General features: G+C 55.9%; 1 protein-coding gene across 11 annotated transcripts in view; it reads right to left on the reverse strand.

The window, feature by feature from the left end:
* LOC140716323 (protein NDRG2-like) overlaps positions 1-27385 on the reverse strand; it is a 122323-nt gene that overhangs the window by 32702 nt on the left and 62236 nt on the right. For 5 of the 11 annotated variants that reach the window (XM_073028919.1, XM_073028920.1, XM_073028923.1 and 2 more), the window contains 3 exons: positions 14079-14156; positions 6342-6383; positions 577-682 (listed from right to left, as the gene is read on the reverse strand). In XM_073028919.1, coding sequence (XP_072885020.1) covers positions 577-682; positions 6342-6383; positions 14079-14150 — 220 coding nt within the window. In that variant the 5' untranslated portion in view covers positions 14151-14156. Of the gene's footprint in view, positions 1-576; positions 683-1979; positions 2167-6341; positions 6384-14078; positions 14157-14343; positions 14380-27385 lie in introns of those variants that run through there. The other 6 variants (XM_073028924.1, XM_073028917.1, XM_073028927.1 and 3 more) reach the window with 4 other exon arrangements.

The raw sequence follows: 27385 nt of genomic DNA on the forward strand, positions 1-27385 counted from the left end.
TAGCACATTTATTTTGCAACATAGTCCCCTCCTACATTTACACACTTAGTCCAGCGGTCGTGGAGCAAACGGATCTTGGACCTCCAGAAAGTGTCCACAGATGGGTGATTGATAAGATCGTGGCCTAAGGCAGAAGGAGATGAGTTATACAGCTCTCGTTACATCCACATGTAGTTCAACTCTTCGAGTGATTATACAGAAAGTTTGAAGTTACTAACTCATCTCCTTCCACCTTAGGCCACGAACCTATCAATCACTCCTGCTGTGGACACTTTCTGGAGGTCCAAGATCCGTATGCTCCACGACCGCTGGACTAAGTGTGTAAATGTAGGAGGGGACCATGTTGAAAAATAAATGTGCTAGGTTTTCTAAAATTGACTGCTTCTACCTTAGGCCACGAACTTATCAATCACCCCTCGTACCATCACCATCGCTAACCCACCTCGCTCCTATTCCCTCCTCACCATCCCTTCCCTGGCACCCCCTTCCCACTGCCCATCGCCAGCGCGGCTCCCTTGCCACCCCTCCTGCGTTGCTCCCTCCCCTCTGCCCCTCCCCAGCGCTCTCCCCACGTACGGTTCAGTCCAACGTCGTGGTAGGTGAGGATAGCGGGGCGGTTTCCCCGGGGGGAGCCATGGATGGTCACGTGCACAGACCCAAAGGGAGTCTCCACATCATACTCCTGGGGAAAGGAAGAGCAGGAAAGGGGGTTGGGGTGCAAACGGGGACAGAGAAAGGAGAGAGTGGATGGAGGCGGAGAGAGAACGGGAGGGGAAAGGGAGGAGGGAGAGGAATAGAGACGGAAGAAAGGAAGAGAGGGAGAGAGAGGGAGAGAAATATAATTGGTGAGGGAATTAATCTGATAGCAGGGAAAAGCTGGCCCTATAAATTCATCCGTCTGTCTCATTCACTCACTCGCTCCCTCTCTCTCCTTCCTGCTCCTTGCATCTTTCCAGTCTGCTGCTCTCTCTCTCCCTGCGCCTCTTTCCTCACTGCTATTGCTACTCTGTACTGCTGTCTCCCTCTCTCTCTCTCTCTCCCTGCGCCTCTTTCCTCTCTGCTGCTCTCTCTCCATCTCTCTCCGTCTGTCTGTCTCTCTCTCTCCCTCTCCCTCTCTCTGCCTCTGTCCCTCTCTCTCTCCTGGACACACCCACTCTCCACCACATCCAGCCGGGAATTTGCTTGCTGGTGTGACATTCCCCTCTGAAGGTTGACTGACCATCTCAAACAGCAAGTCGATTTTCCCTGAGTCACTTCTCACTATCGGCTTATCCCGGGAGTTTAATACACCTCTCACCAAAAACTCCCTCTCTCTCTCCCCCCACCCTCTTTTACTCTTTCTCTTTCCCTGTCGCTGCCTCCCTCTCCCTTCCCCCTTTCTCTCTATCCCTCTCACCCTGACCCCAGATCTCTCTCTTTCTTCCTTTACTTGTCTGTCCCTTTGACCTTTCCTCCCTCTCTTTCTGGCCCCCTCGCTCTCTTTCCACAACTGTTATATCGCTGTCCCTCCCCCCTCTTTCTCCCCATCCCTCTCTCTTACCCACCTCGCTCTCCCCTTCCCCCCCCCATCTCTGATCACCTCTCTCCCGTGTCTCTCTCTCTGTCCCTCTCTGCCTCACCCCTGCATGCCAATCGATCCCATCTGCCAGTCTCCCTCCCCAGGGACCCCCTCCCCGCATCAGGTTTTTGCTCTCCTGCCTGCCGGTTCCCTGTGGTAACTCTCGACTCCTCCCACCAGACAACCCCTTGAGAAACGGCCTGTGGGAGGGGGAGAGCTCCCCTTGGCCCCCTCACACTGTTCCCCTTCCTCCCCACTCTCTGGCTGAGGGGCAGGAGCTGGAAAACCAGAGGACAGTGCAAGGTCACCGAGTATTCTCAGCATCTCAGTCACCACCCGCCCCCATCCGGGTTTATAGGGGAGATGGTGAGGAGGGGGGCCTTCCCTTGTGCCAGTCCAAGTCCAGGGGTGTCGTACTCACCCCAGACCAGCGTTCCAACATCGTAATCACGAAGAGGGATGAAGTCTTGGCTGTGACAAAATAGTTAATGCAGGGAGGATTCTCTCTCCCTCTCTCTCTCTCTTTCCTTTTCTCTCCTTCTCTCTCCTCTGCTTCCTTCTCCGTCTGTCTCCCTTGCCTTCTCTCACTCACGCGCACACACACACATACACACACGTCAGTAAACCAGCCTCGGTCTCCTCCCCCCAGCCTACTGATTGGTTCCAGGCCCGGGACCACTCTCTGGGTCAGGAATGGCCCAGGTTTCAGGGACAGTGCGCTGGTGACTCCTTGGACCTTGTTTTCTCCCTCAATCCGCCCCCACCCCTACCAACCTGCGTGGGACACAGTAGTGGGGAGTGGGGTGTGGGTGGACACCATTTGCATCTCCCACCTCTGTCGCACAGGGACTGAGATATAGGTCTTGGCTCCCAGTTGAATACACAGCTCCCTCCTCTTCCCCTCCCTCTCTCAATACTCCTCCCTCACCCCCCTCCTCTCTCCACTTCTCCCTCCCTCAGAACTCCTGCACTATCCCCCCTCACTCTCAACTCCTACCCTCCACACCCACTGCAGCCCTCCACTCTCTACCTCACTCTCTACCTCAGGCCTCACCCCCACCCCACGAACTGGACTCCCTCCTCGGCTGCCCTACCACTCAACCCCTGAACCACCTCCTTAAGATGAGGGGGACCCAGGTCAGGAGGTTTGCCCAGAAACACTAGCTGCAGAATCAAGCCCGCGACCCTGAAAATCAAAGCCAGCATTTATTCCCCCTATCCCTCCTTGCCCCTTGACCAGGTCAGCAATGTCAAAGGGCATTTAAGGGGTCAACACGCATCGGTCAGGCCTGACCTAGAGTCACGTGGGGAGCCAAACCAGGTCTGGGCAGGAACACACTGATTATGGGCAGGATTAAAGACCACTCGGCCCCTCCCCAATCTGCTTTCCCTGTTCAACAGGATCACAACCTCCTCATAATGTCAACCCTGCTTCCCACCTTCTCATTCTCCTTGCTTCTCCCTCTCTCATTCCTTACCCTTCCTCACTCCTTCATCTGCCTTTCTCTCTCTGCCTGCAATCCTTTTCTCCCTAACACCCTCCTTTCCCCCCTCCTTCCCCCTCTCTCCCCACCTCTCCCCCTCTCTCCTCTTCCCTACTTCTCCCTCCTTCCCCCTCTCTCCCCACCTCTTCCCACCTCTTCCCCTCTCTCCTCTTCCCTATTTCTCCCTCCTTCCCCCTCTCTCCTCCTTCCTTGGAATGTAATGGTGAGGTTGTATAAGACATTGGTGAGGCCGAATTTGGAGTATTGTGTGCAGTTTTGGTCACCGAATTACAGGAAGGATATTAATAAGGTTGAAAGAGTGCAGAGACGGTTTACAAGGATGTTGCCGGGACTTGAGAAACTGAGTTACAGAGAAAGGTTGAATAGGTTAGGACTTTATTCCCTGGAGCGTAGGAGAATGAGGAGATATTTGATAGAGATGTATAAAATTATGATGTGTATAGATAGAGTGAATGCAAGCAGGCTTTTTCCACTGAGGCTAGGGGAGAAAAAAACCAGAGGACATGGGTTAAGGGTGAAGGGGGAAAAGTTTAAAGGGAACATGTGGGGGGCTTCTTCACACACAGAGTGGTGGGAGTGTGGAATGAGCTGCCAGATGAAGTTGTAAATGTGGGCTCACTTTTAACATTTAAGAAAAACTTGGACAGGTACATGGATGGGGGGTGAATGGAGGGATATGGTCCAGGTGCAGGTCAGTGGGACTAGGCAGAAAAATGGTTCAGCACAGCCAAGAAGGGTTAAAAGGCCTGTTTCTGTGCTGTAATGTTCTATGGTTCCTTCTCCCTCTCTCCCCCTTCCCCTCTCTCACCTCCCCATCTCTTCCCTCCTCTTCTCCCTCCCCTCCTTCCCTCCCTCTCCCTCCTCCATACTTTTACACGGTGACCCCTGGTTCTAGGTTCTCCCACAGGAGGAAACACATGCTCCCACAGCCAACCTGCCAAAACCCCCACCCCCACCTCAGATGGGAGATAATATCAATGGAAGTCCCAGGAGACCCCACCCCTTTCCCAGTAGGAGGTCTGTGCATGACTCCATCCCACAGGGGAAGAGAGGGGGGTGGTCGGGGAGGGATAAGTTCCTGAGGTTTACTGTCCCATACTGGACGAACCTCAACTCTGTTCAGTGACAAACCCACCCCCACCCCCCGGACCTCTCAATTCCCTGTCCGATGGAAATGAGTAGGGGGGCTTTATTCCAGGAGGTGGGGGAGTGGGAGGGAGGGGGATGGGAGAGAGGAGATGAGGGGGGTATGTGCATGTGAGAGAGAGAGAGAGAGAGAGGGGGGGAGAGGGAGAGAGAGAGGTGTGGGGAGGAGCGGAGGAGGTGAGAGAGGAGAGGGGAGAGGTGGGGAGGGGGGAGAGGGGAGAGGTGGGGAGGGAAGAGAGAGGTGGATAGATGTGGGGTAAAGGGGAGGTGTGGGGAGGAGAGTGGGAGGGATCTGGGAGAGAGGCATTGAGGAAGGGAGGAGAGTTGGGAGGTGTGAGAGAGGGGAAGGGTTTAGGGAGGGGGAGGATTGAGGGAGAGAGGAGGAGGGATGGGGAGTGAGTGGGAGCAGTGGGACGGGGAGGAGAGATACTGGGGTGAGAGGGAGATGAGAGGTAGGCCGATATTTGGAGGAGCGAGGGAGAGGGATGGGGACAGAGAGGAAGAGTGGCGGGTCAGGGAGGAGAAGAGGTCATGGAGGTGGGAGGTACGAGTTGAGGGAGAGATCTGGAGTGGGAAGAGGGGTGAGGGAGAGATGAGGAAGTGGTGGGGCAGGGAGGAAGGGGTGTGATAGAGGAGGCGGAAGTGAGATGGGAGGTGTGGGGGAGGGGTTGAAGGAGAGGGTTTGAAAGAGAGGGAAACCTGGGGAGGGAGGGGAGAAGGGAGGAGGACATAGTATGGGGGTGGAGGTAAGATGAGAGGTAAAGGGGGAGAGAGGGAGGGGTAAAGGAGGGGGTTTCAGAGAGCGATGGGTGGGGGGAGAGAGGGAGACCTGGGGGAGAGGGGAGCAATGGAGCAGGGGGTTGATAGAATGGGGGTGAAGAGATGGGAGATGTGGGGGGAGAGAGGGAGCATTAGGACAGAGAGGGGAAGGTGTGAGGGAGGGAGGGTAGGTGTGGAGGTGGGAGAGGGAAAGGGGTGGAGGTGGGAGAGGGAAAGGGGTGGAGGTACAGAGAGGGAAAGGGGTGGAGGTGGGAGAGGGAAAGGGGTGGAGGTGGGAGAGGGAAAGGGGTGGAGGTACAGAGAGAGAAGGGGAGCATTGGAGTGAGAAGGAGGAGTGTGGGAGAGGGATGGAGAGGCCAAGGGGGCGCGGGGGATTGTGAGGGCTGCAGAAGGCAGATGGAGGACTGGGGAAATGGGGAGAGGAGGAGGGGATTGAGGGAGGTAGGGGAGGGACTGAGGAGTGGAAGAGGTGCAGTAGGAAGAGATGGGAGGAGGAGGGGTGAGGCGTGGAGAGGGAGAAGAGAGCAGAGAGGAGGGGAGAGAGAGGATAGTGGGGGAGGCAAGCAAGGGAGGTGCAGAGAGGAGGGGGGAGGGTGAGAGTGAGTGGGGAAGGGTCCACATTTCCCTCCCTCCACACCCACCCTCGATCCTCTCTACTCTGAGCCTCTTCAGTGCTGTCTCATTCCCTCTTCCCCACCACAGTTCAGTCCACTGGCCTCGAGGGGGTTAACCCCTCCCCAGTCACGGCCAGACTAGGTGGTCGGCGCCCCTGAATGAACCTCGAACCGCGAGGGAACAGCATCAGCAGTGTGATCAGAGAGGGGAGACTGGGGTAGGGCGGGACGAGGGGGGGAGGTGGGGAAGCAGAACATGACACAGGCACAAAGTCACGCTGACCTCTCGCGCAGGCAGCTGTGACTGGATTACTAGTTAAGGCTCTGCGGATTACAGCCTGATTAAACACGCACACCGCCAGGACCCTGGGCGAGGAATTCCGTATCCTAGCAGAGGGAAGGAACCGGACCTAGAATCCGGCAGGAATAAAAGGGGCCCGAGCAGAGGGTCTGTGGCATCTGAGAGGGACCTGATGCCAAGGGAGGCTCACACACACACACACACACACAAATTCCAGTCAGCATGCAGTTGGAGACATAGTCATCTCCCGGGCAACAGCTTAACCCCTTCACAACACCGCTCATTCCACACTCTTCCCGGCCACAGGATCCCTAAAGTCCACGGACACTCTCCCCCCTCAACGAAACCCCTCCCCTGGCCAGAGACTCACTGGGACCACCTGTGTCATCGGAGCAGGGGGAGGGGAGGGAGCTGGGACGCTGGCGAGATGGACTGACCTGCCCTTCATCCAGGAGGATAGCAGCGGCGATGGGGGCTTCCTGCAGAGAGAGGGGTGGATTAGACGGGGGTCACTAACTCTGCATAAACCTCTCCTCCTCTTCCCTCTCTCACACCCTCCCCTCTTCCCTCTCACTCCACAACCCCACACACCCTCCCCCTGTTCCCTCTCACTCCACAACCCTAAACAACACCCTCCCCACTTCCCTCTCCCTCCACAACCCTAAACACCCTCCCCCTGTTCCCTCTCACTCCACAACCCCCAAACAACACCCTCCCTCCTCTTCCCTCTCACTCCACAACCTAAAACAACACCCTCCCCCTTCCCTCTCCCTCCACAACCCTAAACACCCTCCCCCTGTACCCTCTCACTCCACAACCCCAAACAACACAATCCCCCCTCTTCCCTCTCACTCCACAACCCCAAACACCCTCCCCCTGTACCCTCTCACTCCACAACCCCAAACAACACAATCCCCCTCTTCCCTCTCACTCCACAACCCCAAACACCCTCCCCCTGTACCCTCTCACCTCCACAACCCCAAACACACACCCTCCCCCTCTTCCCCTCTCACTCCACAACCCCAAACAACACCCTCCCCCTCTTCCTCTCACTCCACAACCCCAAACACCCTCCCCTGTACCCTCTCACTCCACAACCCCAAACAACACAATCCCCCTCTTCCCTCTCACTCCACAACCCCAAACAACACAATCCCCCCTCTTCCCTCTCACTTCCAGCAACCCCAAACACTCTCCCCCTGTTCCCTCTCACTCCACAACCCCAAACACTCTCCCCCTGTACCCTCTCACTCCACAACCCCAAACAACACAATCCCCCCTCTTCCCTCTCACTCCACAACCCCAAACAACACCCCTCCCCCTCTTCCCTCTCACTCCACAAACCCACCCCTCCCCTCTTCACTCTCACTCCACAACCCCAAACAACACCCTCCCCCTCTTCCCTCTCACTCCACAACCCCAAACACTCTCCCCCTGTACCCTCTCACTCCACAACCCCAAACACTCTCCCCCTGTACCCTCTCACTCCACAACCCCAAACACTCTCCCCCTGTACCCTCTCACTCCACAACCCCAAACACTCTCCCCTGTACCCTCTCACTCCACAACCCCAAACACTCTCCCCCTGTTCCCCTCTCACTCCACAACCCCAAACAACACAATCCCCCCTCTTCCCTCTCACTCCACAACCCCAAACACACTCCCCTGTTCCCTCTCCCTCCACAACCCAAAACAACACCCTCCCCCTCTTCCCTCTCACTCCACAACCCTAAACAACAACCTCCCCTCTTCCCTCTCACTCCACAACCCCAAACAACACCCTCACCCTCTTCCCTCTCACTCCACAACCCTAAACAACACCCTCCCACTCTTCCCTCTCACTCCACAACCCTAACAACACCCTCCCCCCTTCCCTCTCACTCCACAACCCCAAACAACACCCCTCCCCCTGTACCCTCTCACTCCACAACCCCAAACAACACCCTCCCCCTCTTCCCCTCTCACTCCACAACCCTAAACAACACCCTCCCCTCTTCCCTCTCACTCCACAACCCCAAACAACACAATCCCCCCTCTTCCCTCTCACTCCACAACCCCAAACAACACCCTCCCCCCCTCCCCCTCTTCCCTCTCACTCCACAACCCCCAAACACTCTCCCCCTGTACACTCTCACTCCACAACCCCAAACAACACCCTCCCCCCCTTCCCTCTCCCTCCACAACCCTAAACACCCTCGCCCTCTCTCCACTCCCCTCCACAAACCTAAACAACACCCACCCCTTCCCTCTCCTTCGACAACCCCTAAACAACACTCTCCCCCTCCTCCCTCTTCCTCCACAACCCTAAACAGCCTCCCCCTCCTCCCTCTTCCTCCACAACCCTAAACAGCCCTCCCCCCTCCACAACCCTAAACAACACCCTACCACTCTTCCCTCTCACTCCACAACACTAAACACTCTCCCCCTGTTCCCTCTCCCTCCACAACCCTAAACACCCTCGCCCTCTCTCCTCTCCCTCCACAAACCTAAACAACACCCACCCCTTCCCTCTCCTTCGATAACCCTAAACAACACTCTCCCCTCCTCCCTCTTCCTCCACAAACCTAAACACCCCTACCCCTCCCTCTCCCTCCACAACCCTAAACAACACCCTACCCCTTCCTTCTTTCCTCTCCCTCCACAACCCTAAACACTCCCCCTCTTCCCTCTCCCTCCAGAACCCTAAACACTCTACCCACTTCCCTCTCCCTCCACAACCCTAAACACTCTACCCACTTCCCTCTCCCTCCACAACCCTAAACAACACTCTCCCCTCCTCCCTCTTCCTCCACAAACCTAAACACCCTACCCCTCCCTCTCCCTCCACAACCCTAAACACTCCCCCTCTTCCCTCTCCCTCCAGAACCCTAAACACTCTACCCACTTCCCTCTCCCTCCACAACCCTAAACACTCTACCCACTTCCCTCTCCCTCCACAACCCTAAACAACACTCTCCCCTCCTCCCTCTTCCTCCACAAACCTAAACACCCTCCCCCTGTACCCTCTCACTCCACAACCCCAAACAACACCCTCCCCCTCTTCCCTCTCACTCCACAACCCTAAACAACACCCTCCCCTCTTCCCTCTCACTCCACAACCCCAAACAACACAATCCCCCTCTTCCCTCTCACTCCACAACCCCAAACAACACCCTCCCCCCTCCCCTCTTCCCTCTCACTCCACAACCCCAAACACTCTCCCCCTGTACCCTCTCACTCCACAACCCCAAACAACACCCTCCCCCCTTCCCTCTCCCTCCACAACCCTAAACACCCTCGCCCTCTCTCCACTCCCTCCACAAACCTAAACAACACCCACCCCTTCCCTCTCCTTCGACAACCCTAAACAACACTCTCCCCTCCTCCCTCTTCCTCCACAACCCTAAACACCCTCCCCCTCCACAACCCTAAACACCCTACCACTCTTCCCTCTCACTCCACAACACTAAACACTCTCCCCCTGTTCCCTCTCCCTCCACAACCCTAAACACCCTCGCCCTCTCTCCTCTCCCTCCACAAACCTAAACAACACCCACCCCTTCCCTCTCCTTCGATAACCCTAAACAACACTCTCCCCTCCTCCCTCTTCCTCCACAAACCTAAACACCCTACCCCTCCCTCTCCCTCCACAACCCTAAACAACTCCCTACCCCTTCCTTCTTTCCTCTCCCTCCACAACCCTAAACACTCCCCCTCTTCCCTCTCCCTCCAGAACCCTAAACACTCTACCCACTTCCCTCTCCCTCCACAACCCTAAACACTCTACCCACTTCCCTCTCCCTCCACAACCCTAAACAACACTCTCCCCCTCCTCCCTCTTCCTCCACAAACCTAAACACCCTACCCCTCCCTCTCCCTACACAACCCTAAACACTCCCCCTCTTCCCTCTCCCTCCAGAACCCTAAACACTCTACCCACTTCCCTCTCCCTCCACAACCCTAAACACTCTACCCTCTTCCCTCTCCCTCCAGAACCCTAAACACTCTACCCACTTCCCTCTCCCTCCACAACCCTAAACACTCTACCCACTTCCCTCTCCCTCCACAACCCTAAACAACACTCTCCCCTCCTCCCTCTTCCTCCACAAACCTAAACACCCTACCCCTCCCTCTCCCTCCACAACCCTAAACACTCCCCCTCTTCCCTCTCCCTCCAGAACCCTAAACACTCTACCCACTTCCCTCTCCCTCCACAACCCTAAACACTCCCCCTCTTCCCACTCCCTCCAGAACCCTAAACACTCTACCCACTTCCCTCTCCCTCCACAACCCTAAACACTCTACCCACTTCCCTCTCCCTCCAGAACCCTAAACAACACCCTCCCCTCTTCCCTCTCACTCCACAACCCCAAACAACACAATCCCCCTCTTCCCTCTCACTCCACAACCCCAAACAACACCCTCCCCCCTCCCCTCTTCCCTCTCACTCCACAACCCCAAACAACACAATCCCCCTCTTCCCTCTCACTCCACAACCCCAAACAACACCCTCCCCCCCTCCCCTCTTCCCTCTCACTCCACAACCCCAAACACTCTCCCCCTGTACCCTCTCACTCCACAACCCCAAACAACACCCTCCCCCTCTTCCCTCTCACTCCACAACCCTAAACAACACCCTCCCCTCTTCCCTCTCACTCCACAACCCCAAACAACACCCTCACCCTCTTCCATCTCCCTCCACAACCCTAAACACCCTCCCCCTCTTCCCTCTACCTCCACAACCATAAACACTCTCCCCTGTTCCCTCTCCCTCCACAACCCTAAACACCCTCCCCCTCTTCCCTCTCCCTCCACAACCATAAACACTCTCCCCTCTTCCCTCTCCCTCCACAACCCTAAACACTCTCCCCCTCTTCTCTCTCCTTCCACAGCCCTATACAACACTCTACCCTCTTCCCTCTCCCTCACCAACCCTAAACAACACCCTCCCACTCTTCCCTCTCGCTCCACAATCCTAAACACTCTCCCCTGTTCCCTCTCCCTCCACAACCCTAAACACCCTCGCCCTCTCTCCTCTCCCTCCACAAACCTAAACAATACCCACCCCTTCCCTCCTTCGACAACCCTAAACAACACTCTCCCCCACCTCCCTCTTCCTCCACAACCCTAAACACCCTACCACTCTTCCCCCTCCCTCCACAATCCCAAACAACACCCTCCCCCTTCCTTCTTTCCTCTCCCTCCACAACCCTAAACACTCTCCCCCTTGCCTCTCCCTCCACAACCCTAAACAACACGCTCACCCTCTTCCCTCTCCCTCCACAACCTTAAACACCCTCCCCCTCTTCCCTCTCCCTCACCAACCCTAAACAACCCCTCCCCCTCTTCTCTCTCCCTCCACAACCCTAAACACCCTCCCCTCTTCCCTCTCCCTCCACAACCCTATACAACACCCTCTCCTCTTCCCTCTCCCTCCACAACCCTAAACAACACTCTCCCTCTCTTCCCTCTCCCTCCACAATCCCAAATAACACCCTCCCCTTCTTCCTTCTTCCCTCTCCCTCCACAACTCTAAACACTCTCCCCTCTTCCCTCTCCCTCCACAACTCTAAACACTCTCCCCCTCTTTCCACTCCCTCCACAACCCTAAACACTCTCCCCTCTCCCTCCACAACCCTAAACACTCTCCCCTCTTTCCACTCCCTCCACAACCCTAAACACTCTCCCCTCTTCCCTCTCCCTCCACAACCCTAAACAATACTCCTCCTTCCCTTTCTCTCCACAACCTGATACAACACTCTCCCCTTCCCTCTCTGTCCATCTCCCTCCCCACACCCTACACAATATTCTCCCTCTGTTCCCTCTCCCTCCGCAACCATACAAAACACTCTACCCTCTTCCCCTCCCTCACCAACCCTAAACAACACCCTCCCCTTCTTTCCTCTCTCTCCACAACCCTAAACACTCTCCCCCTCTTCCCTTTCTCTCACCAACCCTAAACACTCTCCTACTCTTCCCGCTCCCTCCACAACCCTAAACACCCTCCCCCTCTTCCCTCTCCCTCCACAACCATAAACACTCTCCCCTCTTCCATCTCCCTCCACAACCCTAAACACTCTCCTACTCTTCCCGCTCCCTCCACAACCCTAAACAATACTCCCCCTTCCCTTTCTCTCCACAACCTGATACAACACTATCCCCTCATCCCACCCTGTCCATCTCCCTCCCCACACCCTACACAATATTCTCCCCCCTTCCCGCTCCTTCCACAACCCTAAACACCCTCACCCTCTTCTGTCTCTCTCGACAACCCTAAACACTCTCCCCCTCTTCTCCCTCCACAACCCTAAACAACACCCTCCCCCTCTTCCCTCTTCCTCCACAACCCTAAACACTCTCCCCCTCTTCCCTCTCCCTCCACAACCCTATACAACACTCTACCCTCTTCCCTCTCCCTCACCAACCCTAAACAACACCCTCCCCTCCTCCCTCTCCCTCCACAACCCTAAACAACACCCTCCCACTTCCCTCTCCCTCCACAATCCCAAACACCCTCCCCCTTCCTTCTTTCCTCTCCCTCCACAACCCTAAACACTCTCCCCCTCTTCCCTCTCCCTCCACAACCCTAAACACTCTCCCACTCTTCCCTCTCCCTCCACAACCCTAAACAATACTCCCCCTTCCCTTTCTCTCCACAACCTGATACAACACTCTCCCCTCTTCCCTCTCCCTCCACAACCTTAAACAACACTTTCCCCCTCTTCCCTCTATTTCCACAAACCTACACAACACTCTAGTGTTCCCCCCCATCCATCACAAGCCTACACTACACTCCCCCCTTCTTCCCAACTTGTCCGTCTCTCTCGCTCCTCAACCCTACACAAACTTTCCTCCCTCCCCTCCCCATCCCAACACCTATTCTCATCTCCCTTCCTCATCAACCCCTCCCCCTCTCCTCGCATCTCACTGCATTCCTCTTCTCCCCCTCAACTCACTCACTCTCTTTCATAAGACATAGGAGCAGGAGTCGGCCATCTGGCCCATCGAGCCTGCTCCGCCATTCAATAAGATCATGGTTGATTGGGCGTGGACTCATCTCCACCTTTGCCCCATCACTCTTAATTCCCCTACTATGCAAAAATCTCTCTCCCCCCTCCAACATCTCTCTTCCCCAGCTCTCTTCACCCTTCTCCACTCTCAACTTACCCCTCCCTATCTCCTTCTGTCTCCCCTCACTCCCTCTTGTCGAGGGGTGTGTGTCGGCACAATGAGGATGACAACTCCCCATGCCTGCAACATCCCGATGACTCAGTTCCCCAGTCCCCACTTCCCGGATGGAAAAGCCCAGGTTCGGGCTGCCATCCCAGGGCTCGAGTCACAATTCCGGCTGTAAGCCCTCCAGGGCCAGAGCCGGCACGGGCTGCCCCCAGAAGGTCTGATCTCCCTCCCAGACCGGGTGCCGAGGGTGGTGGTCGCCATCGCAGGAGGGTGACTGGACAACAGGAGAGAGGTCCTGCAGGATCCCAGTGAGATATCGCGCAGAGGTCCAGTCTCCCGGAAGGGGAGACGTGTGACAGAGAGAGTACAGTGAAGGATTGCCAGATCGGCTCCTGGAAAGGGGGGTGTTCGGGGGGGGGGGGGGTGGAATTGCCCCATAAGGGGAAGATTTTTATTTTAATGATATACTGCACAGACTAGATGCTTCTGGCGCTTCGAGCCACGCCACCCAGCAAACCCCTGATCTAACCCTAGCCTAATCACCGAACAATTTACAGTGAACAATTAACCTACCAACTGGTACATCTTTGGACAGCGGGAGGAAACTGGAGCACACACGGTCACAGGGAGAACATGCAAACTCCCTACAGGCAGCGGTGGGATTTGAACCCGGTCCGCCTGTACTGAAAAGCGTCGTGCTAACCGCCGCACTATAGCGCCTCCCCAAGATTAGGCCGACCAGTCCTCGTACTCTCTGGGGCTCGGGAGAACGAGAGGAGGTATCATTGAAAACCCTCCAGGAGATTGTCAGGGTAGGTGTAGAGGCACAGGGTTTCCCCCCGACTGGTGTTATCCGGAGCTGTTCACCATTTCAGAGAAGGGGGTCGGCCGTTCAGCTTTGAGAGAGATTCCTTTCCCCATCCCCCAGAGGGTGCTGAGTCCACCCATTCTCCCCCAAACTTGCCCCTCCACCCTTCCAGGGCATTCTCCCACCTTCTATGGAGAGCCCCCCTCACCTGGGCTGGATCTCGGCCTGGCAGAAGAGGCTTTGCCTCAGTGACCTGTATCCCCTGCAGTTCTGTCGCCATAGCAACCTGCAAAAGAAAAGTGGGACAAGTGATGGGGGTGAAAATGAAGCAAAATTAGTCATCCTAAAAGTGTAGTGGGAAATGGTGGGGTCCATTGGGACTGTGGAGGGTGGGAAAAGGTGGGGTTGAGAGATAGCATTGTTTAAAATGGTTGGGAATGTGAAGGGTTGGGTTCAGTCAGAATGGAACTGACCAACACTGGGATTGCAGGCATCAGAATTTTCTCTGCTCTGCTCTAGGCACTGCCTTTGTTTACTGTTGTGTGATAAGTATGCCATGCATCAACTTTCACTGGGGGGTGGGGGTTGACTGGGGTCAGCTGTACAGTGCAGGCCTCAGAGAGGAAGGTCGAGCATTAAACAAACTCTCTGACATTCACTGCTCTTGAGACAGTTGACAAATGAGGTCACATATCCAGCTTTAAATAGCGATCTTAATACAAGCATCAGCCAACACCCAGGACTCACTGTACCAACTTAGGAACACCACTGCTGGGAAATCTGACCATCAAAACAATACTGGACAGGGATATCTGTGTGTCTCAGTCCCTCCATCTGAGGGGGTTATCTGTACACTGACAGGAGTCCCTCAGTCCCTCTCCCTCAGGGGGATATCTGTACATCAACCGATGTCTCTCGGTCCCTCTCCCTCGGGGGATATCTGTACACTGATCAGTGTCTCTCAGTCCCTCTCCCTCAGGGGGATATCTGTACACTGACCCGTGTCCCTCCGTCCCTCTCCCTCAGGAGGATATCTGTACACTGACCGGTGTCCCTCAGTCCCTCTCCCTCAGGGGGATATCTGTACACTGATCAGTGTCTCTCAGTCTCTCTCCCTCAGGGGGATTTCTGTACACCGACTCGTGTCCCTCAGTCCCTCTCCCTCGGGGTGATATCTGTACACTGACTGGTGTCCCTCAGTCCCTCTCCCTCAGGGGGATATCTGTACACTGACCGGTGTCCCTCAGTCCCTCTCCCTCAGGGGGATATCTGTACACTCACTGGGGTCCCTCTGAGTCCCCCTCTGTTTTGCCTGGTTCTGGTGACATCTCTGTTTCTCCCTGGTGAGTGACTGGTCTGTAGCAAAGAGATTTTTAAATTTATAATGCAATCTGGTGTTTTCAAAGGTGGCTGTGGAACCTCTCTCTCTCTGCCGATGTAATCAGAGGCTCTGATTGGCTGCTGCTCTTCCTGAGGGAGGGTAGAGAGGACATGCAGTCAGATCAACCATCAGCAGTTAACTCTCTCCTTCCCACCTCTCCCCACCTGAAATTGAACAGAGGGCAGCCTGACCCAGTGGGAGGGGAGTTAACCCTGTACCTCCCGCCTCTCCTCACTGACAGTCATGCACACGACCGCCTGATCCTGTGAGAGGAGAGTTCGCCTCTCCCTCCTGCCTCTCCCTTTCTGCAGTGGGTCACAAGATCTCCTGATCCTATGGGAGAGGAGTTAACCCTCTCCCTCCTGCCTCTCCCTTTCTGCAGTGGGTCACAAGATCTCCTGATCCTATGGGAGAGGAGTTAACCCTCTCCCTCCTGCCTCTCCCTTTCTGCAGTGGGTCACAAGATCTCCTGATCCTATGGGAGAGGAGTTAACCCTCTCCCTCCTGCCTCTCCCTTTCTGCAGTGGGTCACAAGATCTCCTGATCCTATGGGAGAGGAGTTAACCCTCTCCCTCATGCCTCTCCCTTTCTGCAGTGGGTCACAAGATCTCCTGATCCTATGGGAGAGGAGTTAACCCTCTCCCTCCTGCCTCTCCCTTTCTGCAGTGGGTCACAAGATCTCCTGATCCTATTGTGGAGAACTACATATACCTGTCTGGACTGCTCCTGTGGCTCCTCCCACAGACCCCTGTATAAAGGCGATTGAGGCCTGAGCCCGGCCTCATTCTCCAGGATGTAGTGTTGTTCATTCTTCCAGTCAATAAAAGCCGATATCTCGCTTCTTACGTCTCAGAGTGAGTTATTGATGGTGCATCACCTACGGGAGAGGAGTTAACCCTCTCCCTCATGCCTCTCTCTTTCTGCAGTGGGTCACAAGATCTCCTGATCCTATGGGAGAGGAGTTAACCCTCTCCCTCCTGCCTCTCTCTTTCTGCAGTGGGTCACAAGATCTCCTGATCCTATGGGAGAGGAGTTAACCCTCTCCCTCCTGCCTCTCCCTTTCTGCAGTGGGTCACAAGATCTCCTGATCCTATGGGAGAGGAGTTAACCCTCTCCCTCCTGCCTCTCTCTTTCTGCAGTGGGTCACAAGATCTCCTGATCCTATGGGAGAGGAGTTAACCCTCTCCCTCCTGCCTCTCCCTTTCTGCAGTGGGTCACAAGATCTCATGATCCTATGGGAGAGGAGTTAACCCTCTCCCTCCTGCCTCTCTCTTTCAACAGCCGTACACACATCCGCCTGACCCTGTGGGAGGGGAGTTAACCCTTTCCCTCCCTACAGCCATACACAAGACCGCCTGACCATGTGGGAGTGGTTAACCCTCTTTCCAATTAACAGTTGGATACCAGGTGCCAGTTCTGGTACAGGAACGTATTGCATTGTGCTTCTGGAGCGAAGGAGATGCACAAGATGATGAGGCCCAGATCGAGTGGACGGTCAGAGACTTTTCACCTTAAGGTGTTTGGAGGAAAGACTAGGAGGGATATCGGTGAGAGAGGTGGGTGCACACAATGCCCTGCCAGGGTTGGTGGTTCAGGCAGATACACTAGGAACATTTTAGAAACGTTTTGGCACGTGGATGATAGAAAGATGAGGGTTATGTAGGAGAGAAAGGTTAGTGTGACCTTAGTGCAGGTTCAGAGGTCAGCACAGCATCATGGGCTGAAGCAAGCAGTGAGAACAGATGCGATGGGCAGATGGGCCTATCTCCACGTTGGTGCTTCCACAAGGCAGTGTGAGGAGATGTTTTCAACAGGAAGACGTATAAATTGACCTGCTCGATGGGTATCACTGAGACACCTTAGTGAGGCATGGAGGGAAGGGCAGGGCGAGGCAGAGTAAGGGAAAGGGGCAGATAAATTAGGGGTAAGGGAAAGTGCTGAGGGCAGGGGGAGGGGTGGGAAAGCAATGAGAGACAGAGACACAGAAATGGGGTAAGGGAGGAGCAGATCTTGAGAGGCTGTAGGAGCTGGAGGGGGCTGCAGAGATAGGAAGGAGTGTAGGGGCTGGTGGGGTTACAGAGATAGGGAGGGTGTACACGCTGGAGGGGTTTTCAGAGATAGGGAGGGTGTATGAGCCAGAGGGGTTTTCAGAGATAGGGAGGGTGTACAGGCTAGAGGGGTTTTCAGAGATGGGGGGTGTACAGGCAAAGGGGTTTTCAGAGATAGGGAGGGTGTACAGGCAAAGGGGTTTTCAGAGATAGGGAGGGTGTACAGGCTAGAGGGGTTTTCAGAGATGGAGGGTGTACAGGCTAGAGGGGTTTTCAGAGATGGAGGGTGTACAGGCTAGAGGGGTTTTCAGAGATAGGGAGGGTGTACAGGCTAGAGGGGTTTTCAGAGATGGGGGGTGTACAGGCAAAGGGGTTTTCAGAGATAGGGAGGGTGTACAGGCAAAGGGGTTTTCAGAGATGGGGAAGGTGTACAGGCTAGAGGGGTTTTCAGAGATAGGGAGGGTGTACAGGCAAAGGGGTTTTCAGAGATAGGGAGGGTGTACAGGCTAGAGGGGTTTTCAGAGATAGGGAGGGTGTACAGGCTAGAGGGGTTTTCAGAGATGGGGGGTGTACAGGCTAGAGGGGTTTTCAGAGATGGGGAAGGTGTACAGGCTAGAGGGGTTTTCAGAGATAGGGAGGGTGTACAGGCAAAGGGGTTTTCAGAGATGGGGGGTGTACAGGCTAGAGGGGTTTTCAGAGATAGGGAGGGTGTACAGGCAAAGGGGTTTTCAGAGATAGGGAGGGTGTACAGGCAAAGGGGTTTTCAGAGATAGGGAGGGTGTACAGGCAAAGGGGTTTTCAGCGATAGGGAGGGGGTACAGGCAAAGGGGTTTTCAGAGATAGGGAGGGTGTACAGGCAAAGGGGTTTTCAGAGATAGGGAGGGTGTACAGGCTAGAGGGGTTTTCAGAGATAGGGAGGGTGTACAGGCTAGAGGGGTTTTCAGAGATAGGGAGGGTGTACAGGCAAAGGGGTTTTCAGAGATAGGGATGGTGTACAGGCAAAGGGGTTTTCAGAGATAGGGAGGGTGTACAGGCAAAGGGGTTTTCAGCGATAGGGAGGGGGTACAGGCAAAGGGGTTTTCAGAGATAGGGAGGGTGTACAGGCTAGAGGGGTTTTCAGAGATAGGGAGGGTGTACAGGCTAGAGGGGTTTTCAGAGATAGGGAGGGTGTACAGGCTAGAGGGGTTTCAGAGATAGGGAGGGTGTACAGGCTAGAGGGGTTTTCAGAGATAGGGAGGGTGTACAGGCTAGAGGGGTTTTCAGAGATAGGGAGGGTGTACAGGCTAGAGGGGTTTTCAGAGATAGGGAGGGTGTACAGGCAAAGGGGTTTTCAGCGATAGGGAGGGGGTACAGGCAAAGGGGTTTTCAGAGATAGGGAGGGGGTACAGGCAAAGGGGTTTTCAGAGATAGGGAGGGTGTACAGGCAAAGGGGTTTTCAGAGATAGGGAGGGTGTACAGGCAAAGGGGTTTTCAGAGATAGGGAGGGTGTACAGGCTAGAGGGGTTTTCAGAGATAGGGAGGGTGTACAGGCTAGAGGGGTTTCAGAGATAGGGAGGGTGTACAGGCAAAGGGGTTTTCAGAGACAGGGAGGGTGTACAGTGGTTTTACAGTGACAGGGAGGGGTGTGGGAGTTCGATGGGGATACAGTGACAGGGAGGGTAGGAGGGGCTGTAAGGTGTAACGGAGAGAGGGAAGGGTGAGGGGGCCAGAAAGGGTTACGGATTCAGGCTGTGATACCTTCCACGTTGAATATCCAGCCCAGCCTGAAAAAGTGTCTGAGAAGACAGGGAATGGAGGTATTTGGAGCGGGGGCAGTCTGTAGTTTGATTTATGGCCTCCCTGTCATCCTGAGGCAGCCACCAAACACACAAACAAGACATCTATTTTCAAACAACACGCCCTCTGTTCCCCAAACACCCACAGGCACAAAAACGGTTTACCGTAAATGCCAGTTCCCTCCATACCGTCCCGTCACACACTCCCAGGGACAGGGTCAGACACAGGGTGAGGCTCCCTCCACACCGTCCCGTCACACACTCCCAGGGACAGGGTCAGACACAGGGTGAGGCTCCCTCCACACCGTCCCGTCACACACTCCCAGGGACAGGGTCAGAAACAGGGTGAGGCTCCCTCCACACCGTCCCGTCACACACTCCCAGGGACAGGGTCAGACACAGGGTGAGGCTCCCTCCACACCGTCCCGTCACACACTCCCAGGGACAGGGTCAGACACAGGGTGAGGCTCCCTCCACACTGTCCCGTCACACACTCCCAGGGACAGGGTCAGACACAGGGTGAGGCTCCCTCCACACCGTCCCGTCACACACTCACGGGGACAGGGTCAGACACAGGGTGAGGCTCCCTCCACACCGTCCCGTCACACTCTCCCGGGGGACAGGGTCAGACACAGGGTGAGACTCCCTCCACACCGTCCCGTCACACACTCCCAGGGACAGGGTCAGACACAGGGTGAGGCTCCCTCCACACCGTCCCGTCACACACTCCCAGACCTTAGAGGAGTTTCGAGACCGTTGGGCTCCGCGGGGTGTAAATGCCATCGTGGATAGAGATGGCAACATTTTGGTGTAATGTCTATTGTCTAGTTGTAGTGAAGTAATTGTGTTTGCCACTGTTTTGTATATATTGTATAGCACCGATATTTGTAATAAAGAATTTTGTAATAAAAAGAAAGGGACAGGGTCAGACACAGGGTGAGGCTCCCTCCACACCGTCCCGTCACACACTCCCGGGGACAGGGTCAGACATGGGGTGAGGCTCCCTCCACACCGTCCCGTCACACACTCCCAGGGACAGGGTCAGACACAGGGTGAGGCTCCCTGCACACCGTCCCGTCACACACTCCCAGGGACAGGGTGAGGCTCCCTCCACACCGTCCCGTCACACACTCCCAGGGACAGGGTCAGACACAGGGTGAGGCTCCCTCCACACCGTCCCGTCACACACTCCCGGGGACAGGGTCAGACACAGGGTGAGTCTCCTTCCACACCGTCCCGTCACACACTCCCAGGGACAGGGTCAGACACAGGGTGAGGCTCCCTCCACACCGTCCCGTCACACACTCCCAGGGACAGGGTCAGACACAGGGTGAGGCTCCCCCCACACCGTCCCGTCACACACTCCCAGGGACAGGGTCAGACACAGGGTCAGACACAGGGTGAGGCTCCCTCCACACCGTCCCATCACACACTCCCAGGGACAGGGTCAGACACAGGGTGAGGCTCCCTCCACACCGTCCCGTCACACACTCCCAGGGACAGGGTCAGACACAGGGTGAGGCTCCCCCCACACCGTCCCGTCACACACTCCCAGGGACAGGGTCAGACACAGGGTGAGGCTCCCTCCACACCGTCCCGTCACACACTCCCAGGGACAGGGTCAGACACAGGGTGAGGCTCCCCCCACACCGTCCCGTCACACACTCCCAGGGACAGGGTCAGACACAGGGTGAGGCTCCCTCCACACCGTCCCGTCACACACTCTCAGGAACAGGGTCAGACACAGGGTGAGGCTCCCTCCACACCGTCCCGTCACACACTCCCAGGGACAGAGTCAGACACAGGGTGAGGCTCCCTCCACACCGTCCCGTCACACACTCCCAGGGACAGGGTCAGACACAGGGTGAGGCTCCCTCCACACCGTCCCGTCAGACACTCCCGGGGACAGGGTCAGACACAGGGTGAGGCTCCCTCCACACCGTCCCGTCACACACTCCCAGGGACAGGGTCAGACACAGGGTGAGGCTCCCTCCACACCGTCCCGTCACACACTCCCGGGGACAGGGTCAGACACAGGGTGAGGCTCCCTCCACACCGTCCCATCACACACTCCCAGGGACAGGGTGAGGCTCCCTCCACACCGTCCCGTCACACACTCCCAGGGACAGGGTCAGACACAGGGTGAGGCTCCCTCCACACCGTCCCGTCACACACTCCCAGGGACAGGGTCAGACACAGGGTGAGGCTCCCTCCACACCGTCCCGTCGCACACTCCCAGGGACAGGGTCAGTCACAGGGTGAGGCTCCCTCCACACCGTCCCGTCACACACTCCCAGGGACAGGGTCAGACACAGGGTGAGGCTCCCTCCACACCGTCCCGTCACACACTCCCAGGGACAGGGTCAGACACAGGGTGAGGCTCCCTCCACACCGTCCGGTCACACACTCCCAGGGACAGGGTCAGACACAGGGTGAGGCTCCCTCCACACCGTCCGGTCACACACTCCCAGGGACAGGGTCAGACACAGGGTGAGGCTCCCTCCACACCGTCCCGTCACACACTCCCGGGGACAGGGTCAGACACAGGGTGAGGCTCCCTCCACACCGTCCCATCACACACTCCCGGGGACAGGTTCAGACACAGGGTGAGGCTCCCTCCACACCGTCCCGTCACACACTCCCGGGGACAGGTTCAGACACAGGGTGAGGCTCCCTCCACACCGTCCCGTCACACACTCCCAGGGACAGGGTCAGAAACAGGGTGAGGCTCCCTCCACACCGTCCCGTCACACACTCCCAGGGACAGGGTCAGACACAGGGTGAGGCTCCCTCCACACCGTCCCGTCACACACTCCCAGGGACAGGGTCAGACACAGGGTGAGGCTCCCTCCACACCGTCCCGTCACACACTCCCAGGGACAGGGTCAGACACAGGGTGAGGCTCCCTCCACACTGTCCCGTCACACACTCCCAGGGACAGGGTCAGACACAGGGTGAGGCTCCCAGCCCACCATCCCGTCACACACTCCCAGGGACAGGGTCAGACACAGGGTGAGGCTCCCTCCCCAACGTCCCGTCACACACTCCCAGGGACAGGGTCAGACACAGGGTGAGGCTCCCTCCACACCGTCCCGTCACACACTCCCAGGGACAGGGTCAGACACAGGGTGAGGCTCCCTCCACACCGTCCCGTCACACACTCCCAGGGACAGGGTCAGACACAGGGTAAGGCTCCCTCCACACCATCCCGTCACACACCCCCAGGGCAGAGAAAATCACAAGGGTTCATTTTGTTCCAGTTGTTCCAGGCTCCCCTGACTGCTGTTGTTTAAACGGCAGCTCAGTGTGTTCCCGCTGTAGCCGACCGGCAGCCGGAGGGAGGTGGTTGTCGAAAGAGGGCTGGTTCCTCTGGAAGTGAGCCTTGGCAGTCACGTTTGAGTGCCCAAGGATCATTCTCCAGGTGTTCCCAGGGAAGGGGGAAAGGGAGTATGAGATGGGGGGGTGGGGAGAGAAAGGGAGGGACGGGGAGAGAGGAGTGAGAGAGGGGACAGTGGATACATTGAGCAAGAGCTGGAGGAGGAAGGAGTGGAAGGAGAGAGAGAGCGAGAAAGAGTGGAATAGCAAGGGGTAGAGGAATGAAGAGAGAGTGAGAGAGGAGAGAAGAAAAGGAGAGCCGAGAGAGAGGGAAAGGGAGAGGGAAAATCTCTGCCCCTCACCCAGAGATTGACAAGCGCAGGGCAGCAGCCTGTTTACTCCTCTCGTGCCTGCTGGTATCTGTCATGAGATGCCAGGAATCCCCCCGACAGCTGGTGGGTGGGACAGGCCCTGGGTACGGTGTTGGGTTGCAGTGCCTGTTGATCCCTCACCAGCTTAATTCTCCCCTCCGCTCAGCCCCTCCCTCCCTCGCTCCGTCCATCCCCTTCCCAACACTACGAGCCACTCACTCCTCCCCCAGTTCTAAGTCAGGTTTGCAGCAGCTGCAGGTTTTTATTTCAATAGTTACTCACTGTCTCCAGGAACCCCCCCTCCCCCACTGTGTGTGTGTGTGTGTGTGTGTGTGTGTGTGTGTGTGTGTGTGTGTGTGTGTGTGTGTCTTTGGGCGTGTATGAGTGTGAGTGTGCGTCTGCCTGTGCAGTTTGCACATGGGCCCTGTGAATTTCCACCGGGGGGGCTGCAGTTCACTCCCACATCGTGTGACTCGGTGCTTTAATTGGCCACCGTGAACTGTTTCCCCCACCCCCACCCTGTTGTGGGTGAGGGGTGGAATTTGGGTGGGAGGCAATGGGAATGTGGTGGTGAGGGTCCTTTGTGTGGGTGGGGGTGGAATTTAGGTGGGAGTCAACAGGAATGTGGGTTGGAGGGGGCTTTGGAATGGGGTCAGTGTAAAATTTATTTTTATTTGTATTTATTGAGACTCAGGGTGGAGTTGGCATAACCAGCCCTTCGAGCCACAATCCCCCGATTTAACCCCAGCCTAATCACTGGACAATTTACAACGGCCAATTAACCTACCAACTGGTACGTCTTTGGACTGTGGGAGGAAACTGAAGCGCTCACAGGAAACCCACAGGGTCACAGGGAAGACGTACGAACCCCTCGCGGGGAGGACGTACGGAACCCCTCGCGGGGAGGACGTACGAACCCCTCACGGGGAGGACGTACATAATTCCTCACGGGGAGGACGTACGGACCCCTCACGGGGAGGACGTACGAACCCCTCACGGGGAAGACGTACAAACCCCTCACGGGGAGGACGTACATAATTCCTCACGGGGAGGACGTACGGACCCCTCACGGGGAGGACGTACAGGACCCCTCACGGGGAGGACGTACAGGACCCCTCACGGGGAGGACGTACGGACCCCTCACGGGGAGGACGTACGGAACCCCTCACGGGGAGGACGTACGGACCCCTCACCGGGAGGACGTACGGACCCCTCACGGGGAGGACGTACGGAACCCCTCACGGGGAGGACGTACGGACCCCTCACGGGGAGGACGTACGGGACCCCGCACGGGGAGGACGTACAGGACCCCTCGCGGGGAGGACGTACGGACCCCTCGCGGGGAGGACGTACGGGACCCCTCACGGGGAGGACGTACGAACCCCTCACGGGGAGGACGTACAGGACCCCTCACGGGGAGGACGTACGGACCCCTCACGGGGAGGACGTACGGACCCCTCACGGGGAGGACGTACATAATTCCTCACGGGGAGGACGTACAGGACCCCTCACAGGGAGGACGTACAGGACCCCTCACGGGGAGGACGTACGGACCCCTCACGGGGAGGACGTACATAATTCCTCACGGGGAGGACGTACGGACCCCTCACGGGGAGGACGTACGAACCCCTCACGGGGAGGACGTACATAATTCCTCACGGGGAGGACGTACAGGACCCCTCACGGGGAGGACGTACGGACCCCTCACGGGGAGGACGTACGGACCCCTCACGGGGAGGACGTACGAACCCCTCACAGGGAGGACGTACATAATTCCTCACGGGGAGGACGTACAGGACCCCTCACGGGGAGGACGTACGGAACCCCTCGCGGGGAGGACGTACGGACCCCTCACGGGGAGGACGTACGGACTCCTCACGGCGAGGACGTTCGGACCCCTCATGGGGAGGACGTACTGCAACTTTGCAAATGCTGAGGTCAGAAAAAAAAATTCAGAGTTCAAAATCAATTTCTTATCGAGGTACGCATATGTCACCATGTGCTACCCTGAGAACCACTTTCTCGCGGGCATTCAGAGTAAAACAAAGGAATACAATAGAATGAATGGGAAAACCGTGCACAAAGAAAGACTAACAAACAAGCAGTGTACAAAAGACAAACAGCGTAATACAAAAAGCATCAACAACAATAATAACTATTTATCCAGCACTCTCCATGCAGACGATGTAGCTCAAAGTGAGAGGAAAGTGCAAACATGAAAAATAAAGATGAAAATAAAAGACAAAATGATGCTTCTTAAAAGAAAGGTTAAATATATAGGTTTTGAGCTGGCATTTAATGGTGTCAACCGAGTCTGCGTCCCTTGCAGTTTTCGGTATTGAATCCCACGGTTTAGGAGCCTAATTCACAAAAGTTGACCGGCCAATTACCTTTTGAGGGAGACTGCTTAAGTTTGAGACCGGCAGAAGAAAACCTTGGAGCTCGAGCAGGATTATAAAATGGAAACTATTCTGAGATGTAGTCCGGTCCCAGACCATTAAGAGCTTTAAAAACAAGTGCGACTTTAAAATCGATTCTCAGAGATGCAGGAAGCCAATATCGAGCAGCTATAAATAAATTAACAACACTGAGAGCGTGGGTTGTAAGGAGTCCTTGAAAGTGAGTCCGTAGGTTGTGGGATCAGTTCAGGGTTGGGGTGAGTGAAATTATCCACGCTGGACAGGAAGCTGATGGGAGAGGGGTATTAACTGCATCTGAACCTGGTGGTGTGGGACCTAAGGCTCCTTACCTCCTTCCCCATGGCAGCAGCGAGAAGAGAGCGTGGCCTGGTTTGTGGGGGCATGGGATAGCAAGGGGTCTGAGCTTTGAGCAGAAACCAATAATGAGGAACAGGCGGAAGTCATTCAGCCCCTTTGGGTACCCCTTCCCCTGCCTTCGTCAGGCAATCATTTACCTCGGTACTGGCCTCTACATTATCGGAAGGATGTAATAGCGTTTGAGATGGCACAGAGGAGATCCATCAGGGCTTTGTCTAGGATGGAGCAGGTCGGTGGTAGACTGTCGCTGACAAGTAAACGGCCAGCTGAAAGCGGCGTCCCGGCAGACGGGGTGTCTAAGACGATATTTGAAATGTTGGCCCCCGTCAGTCACTGCAGTCAGTGTGAAAGTGGAGGAAGTTATGTTGCAGTTCTACAAGGCAATGGTGAGGCTACATCTGGAGTACTCCGTACATTTCTGGTCACCCTGCTATCGGAAAGACATTACTAAACTGGAAAGAGCACAGAAAACATTGACGAGAATGTTGCCAGTACTCGAGGGACTGGGTTATAGGGAGAGGATGGGCAGACGGGGACTCGATTCCTTGGAGCGCAAGCGAGTGAGAGGTGACCCTCGAGATGTACGAAATCGTGAAGGGCATAGATGGGGTGAGTGTGCACAGTCTTTTTCCTAGGGTTCAGGGGGTCAAGAACTAGAAGGCACAGGTTTAGGGTGAGAGGGGAGAGATTTTAATAGGGACCTGAGGGCTTCTTTTACCCCCTGAGACAAAGGGTGATATCTATGTGGGAAAAACTGCCAGAGGAAGTAGTTGAGGCAGATCTAATATTATCTTTGAAAAGACAGTTGGAATACATGGGTAGGAAAGGTTTAGAAGGTTATGGGACAAATGCAGGGAAATTGGACTCAGTGGGATGGGGCATGTTGGTTAACACAGAGCAGAAGGGCTGAAGGGCCTGTTTCTGTGCTGTATGACTGTGACTCTCTCTCCCCATCTCTCTCCCCCTGTCTCCCTCCCTCCATCTCTCAGAAACCACCACCCTCTGCCTCCGATTCAAAACCAAAGGCTTCAACGCTCAGCAGAACACAACAGCTTATTGTGTGTGGAAACCGAATACAAAAGTTGGGAGGTTCAGCTTTGGCCAGACTTCGGACCTCAGTCTCCCTACTGAGGGGTGGGGGTTAATGTATCCAGAGCAGTGGTAAGAGGTTTATCAGACCGGTACCAGGAACAGGTGGGTCATCCCACGAGGAGGCCTGGGACAGGTGGAGGTTGGGAGAAGGAGGCGCTACTGGATTGAGTGGCGGTTCTCAACAGGAAGAGCATGGTTCGCAAAGCGGGAGGCTACTCTTATCTGTACACCACAGAAAGCCCGCTGCCTAATGCCTGCCCTGCCCGTGGCCATCGGAAAATGCAGAGTTATGCACGTGATTCAGCTCATCACAGAAACCAGCCTTCCTTCACAGACTCTGTGTACAAAGACCCCACCTGCCGCCGTCATCCCACATTCTCCCCTCTCCCGTTGGGTAGAAGATACAAAAGCCCTAAAGCACAGATCAGACTCGAGGAGACTGCCACCCCACTGTTACAGACTCCTGGAAGAGACCTCTCATTTACCAAAAGATCTCCCAATCTCCCTCAGCGTGGACCTCACCCCCAATTGTTTATCGGACTGCACTTTCTCTGGAGCTGTTACACTTATTGTGCAATGTTATTGTTTTACCTGGTTCTGCCTCAATGCACAATGATCTGATCTGTGTGAACAGTACACCAGGCAAACTTTCCACTCTACCTTGGCACAGGTGACCATCATAAGCCCACTCCAATAAAATGGAAAAATAAGGGAGTTCGTCTGTTTATGATGGAGGCTGAGGGGAGACCCTCCCTT

Source organism: Hemitrygon akajei, chromosome 25, assembly GCF_048418815.1.
Source record: "Hemitrygon akajei chromosome 25, sHemAka1.3, whole genome shotgun sequence".
NCBI lineage: Eukaryota > Metazoa > Chordata > Chondrichthyes > Myliobatiformes > Dasyatidae > Hemitrygon > Hemitrygon akajei.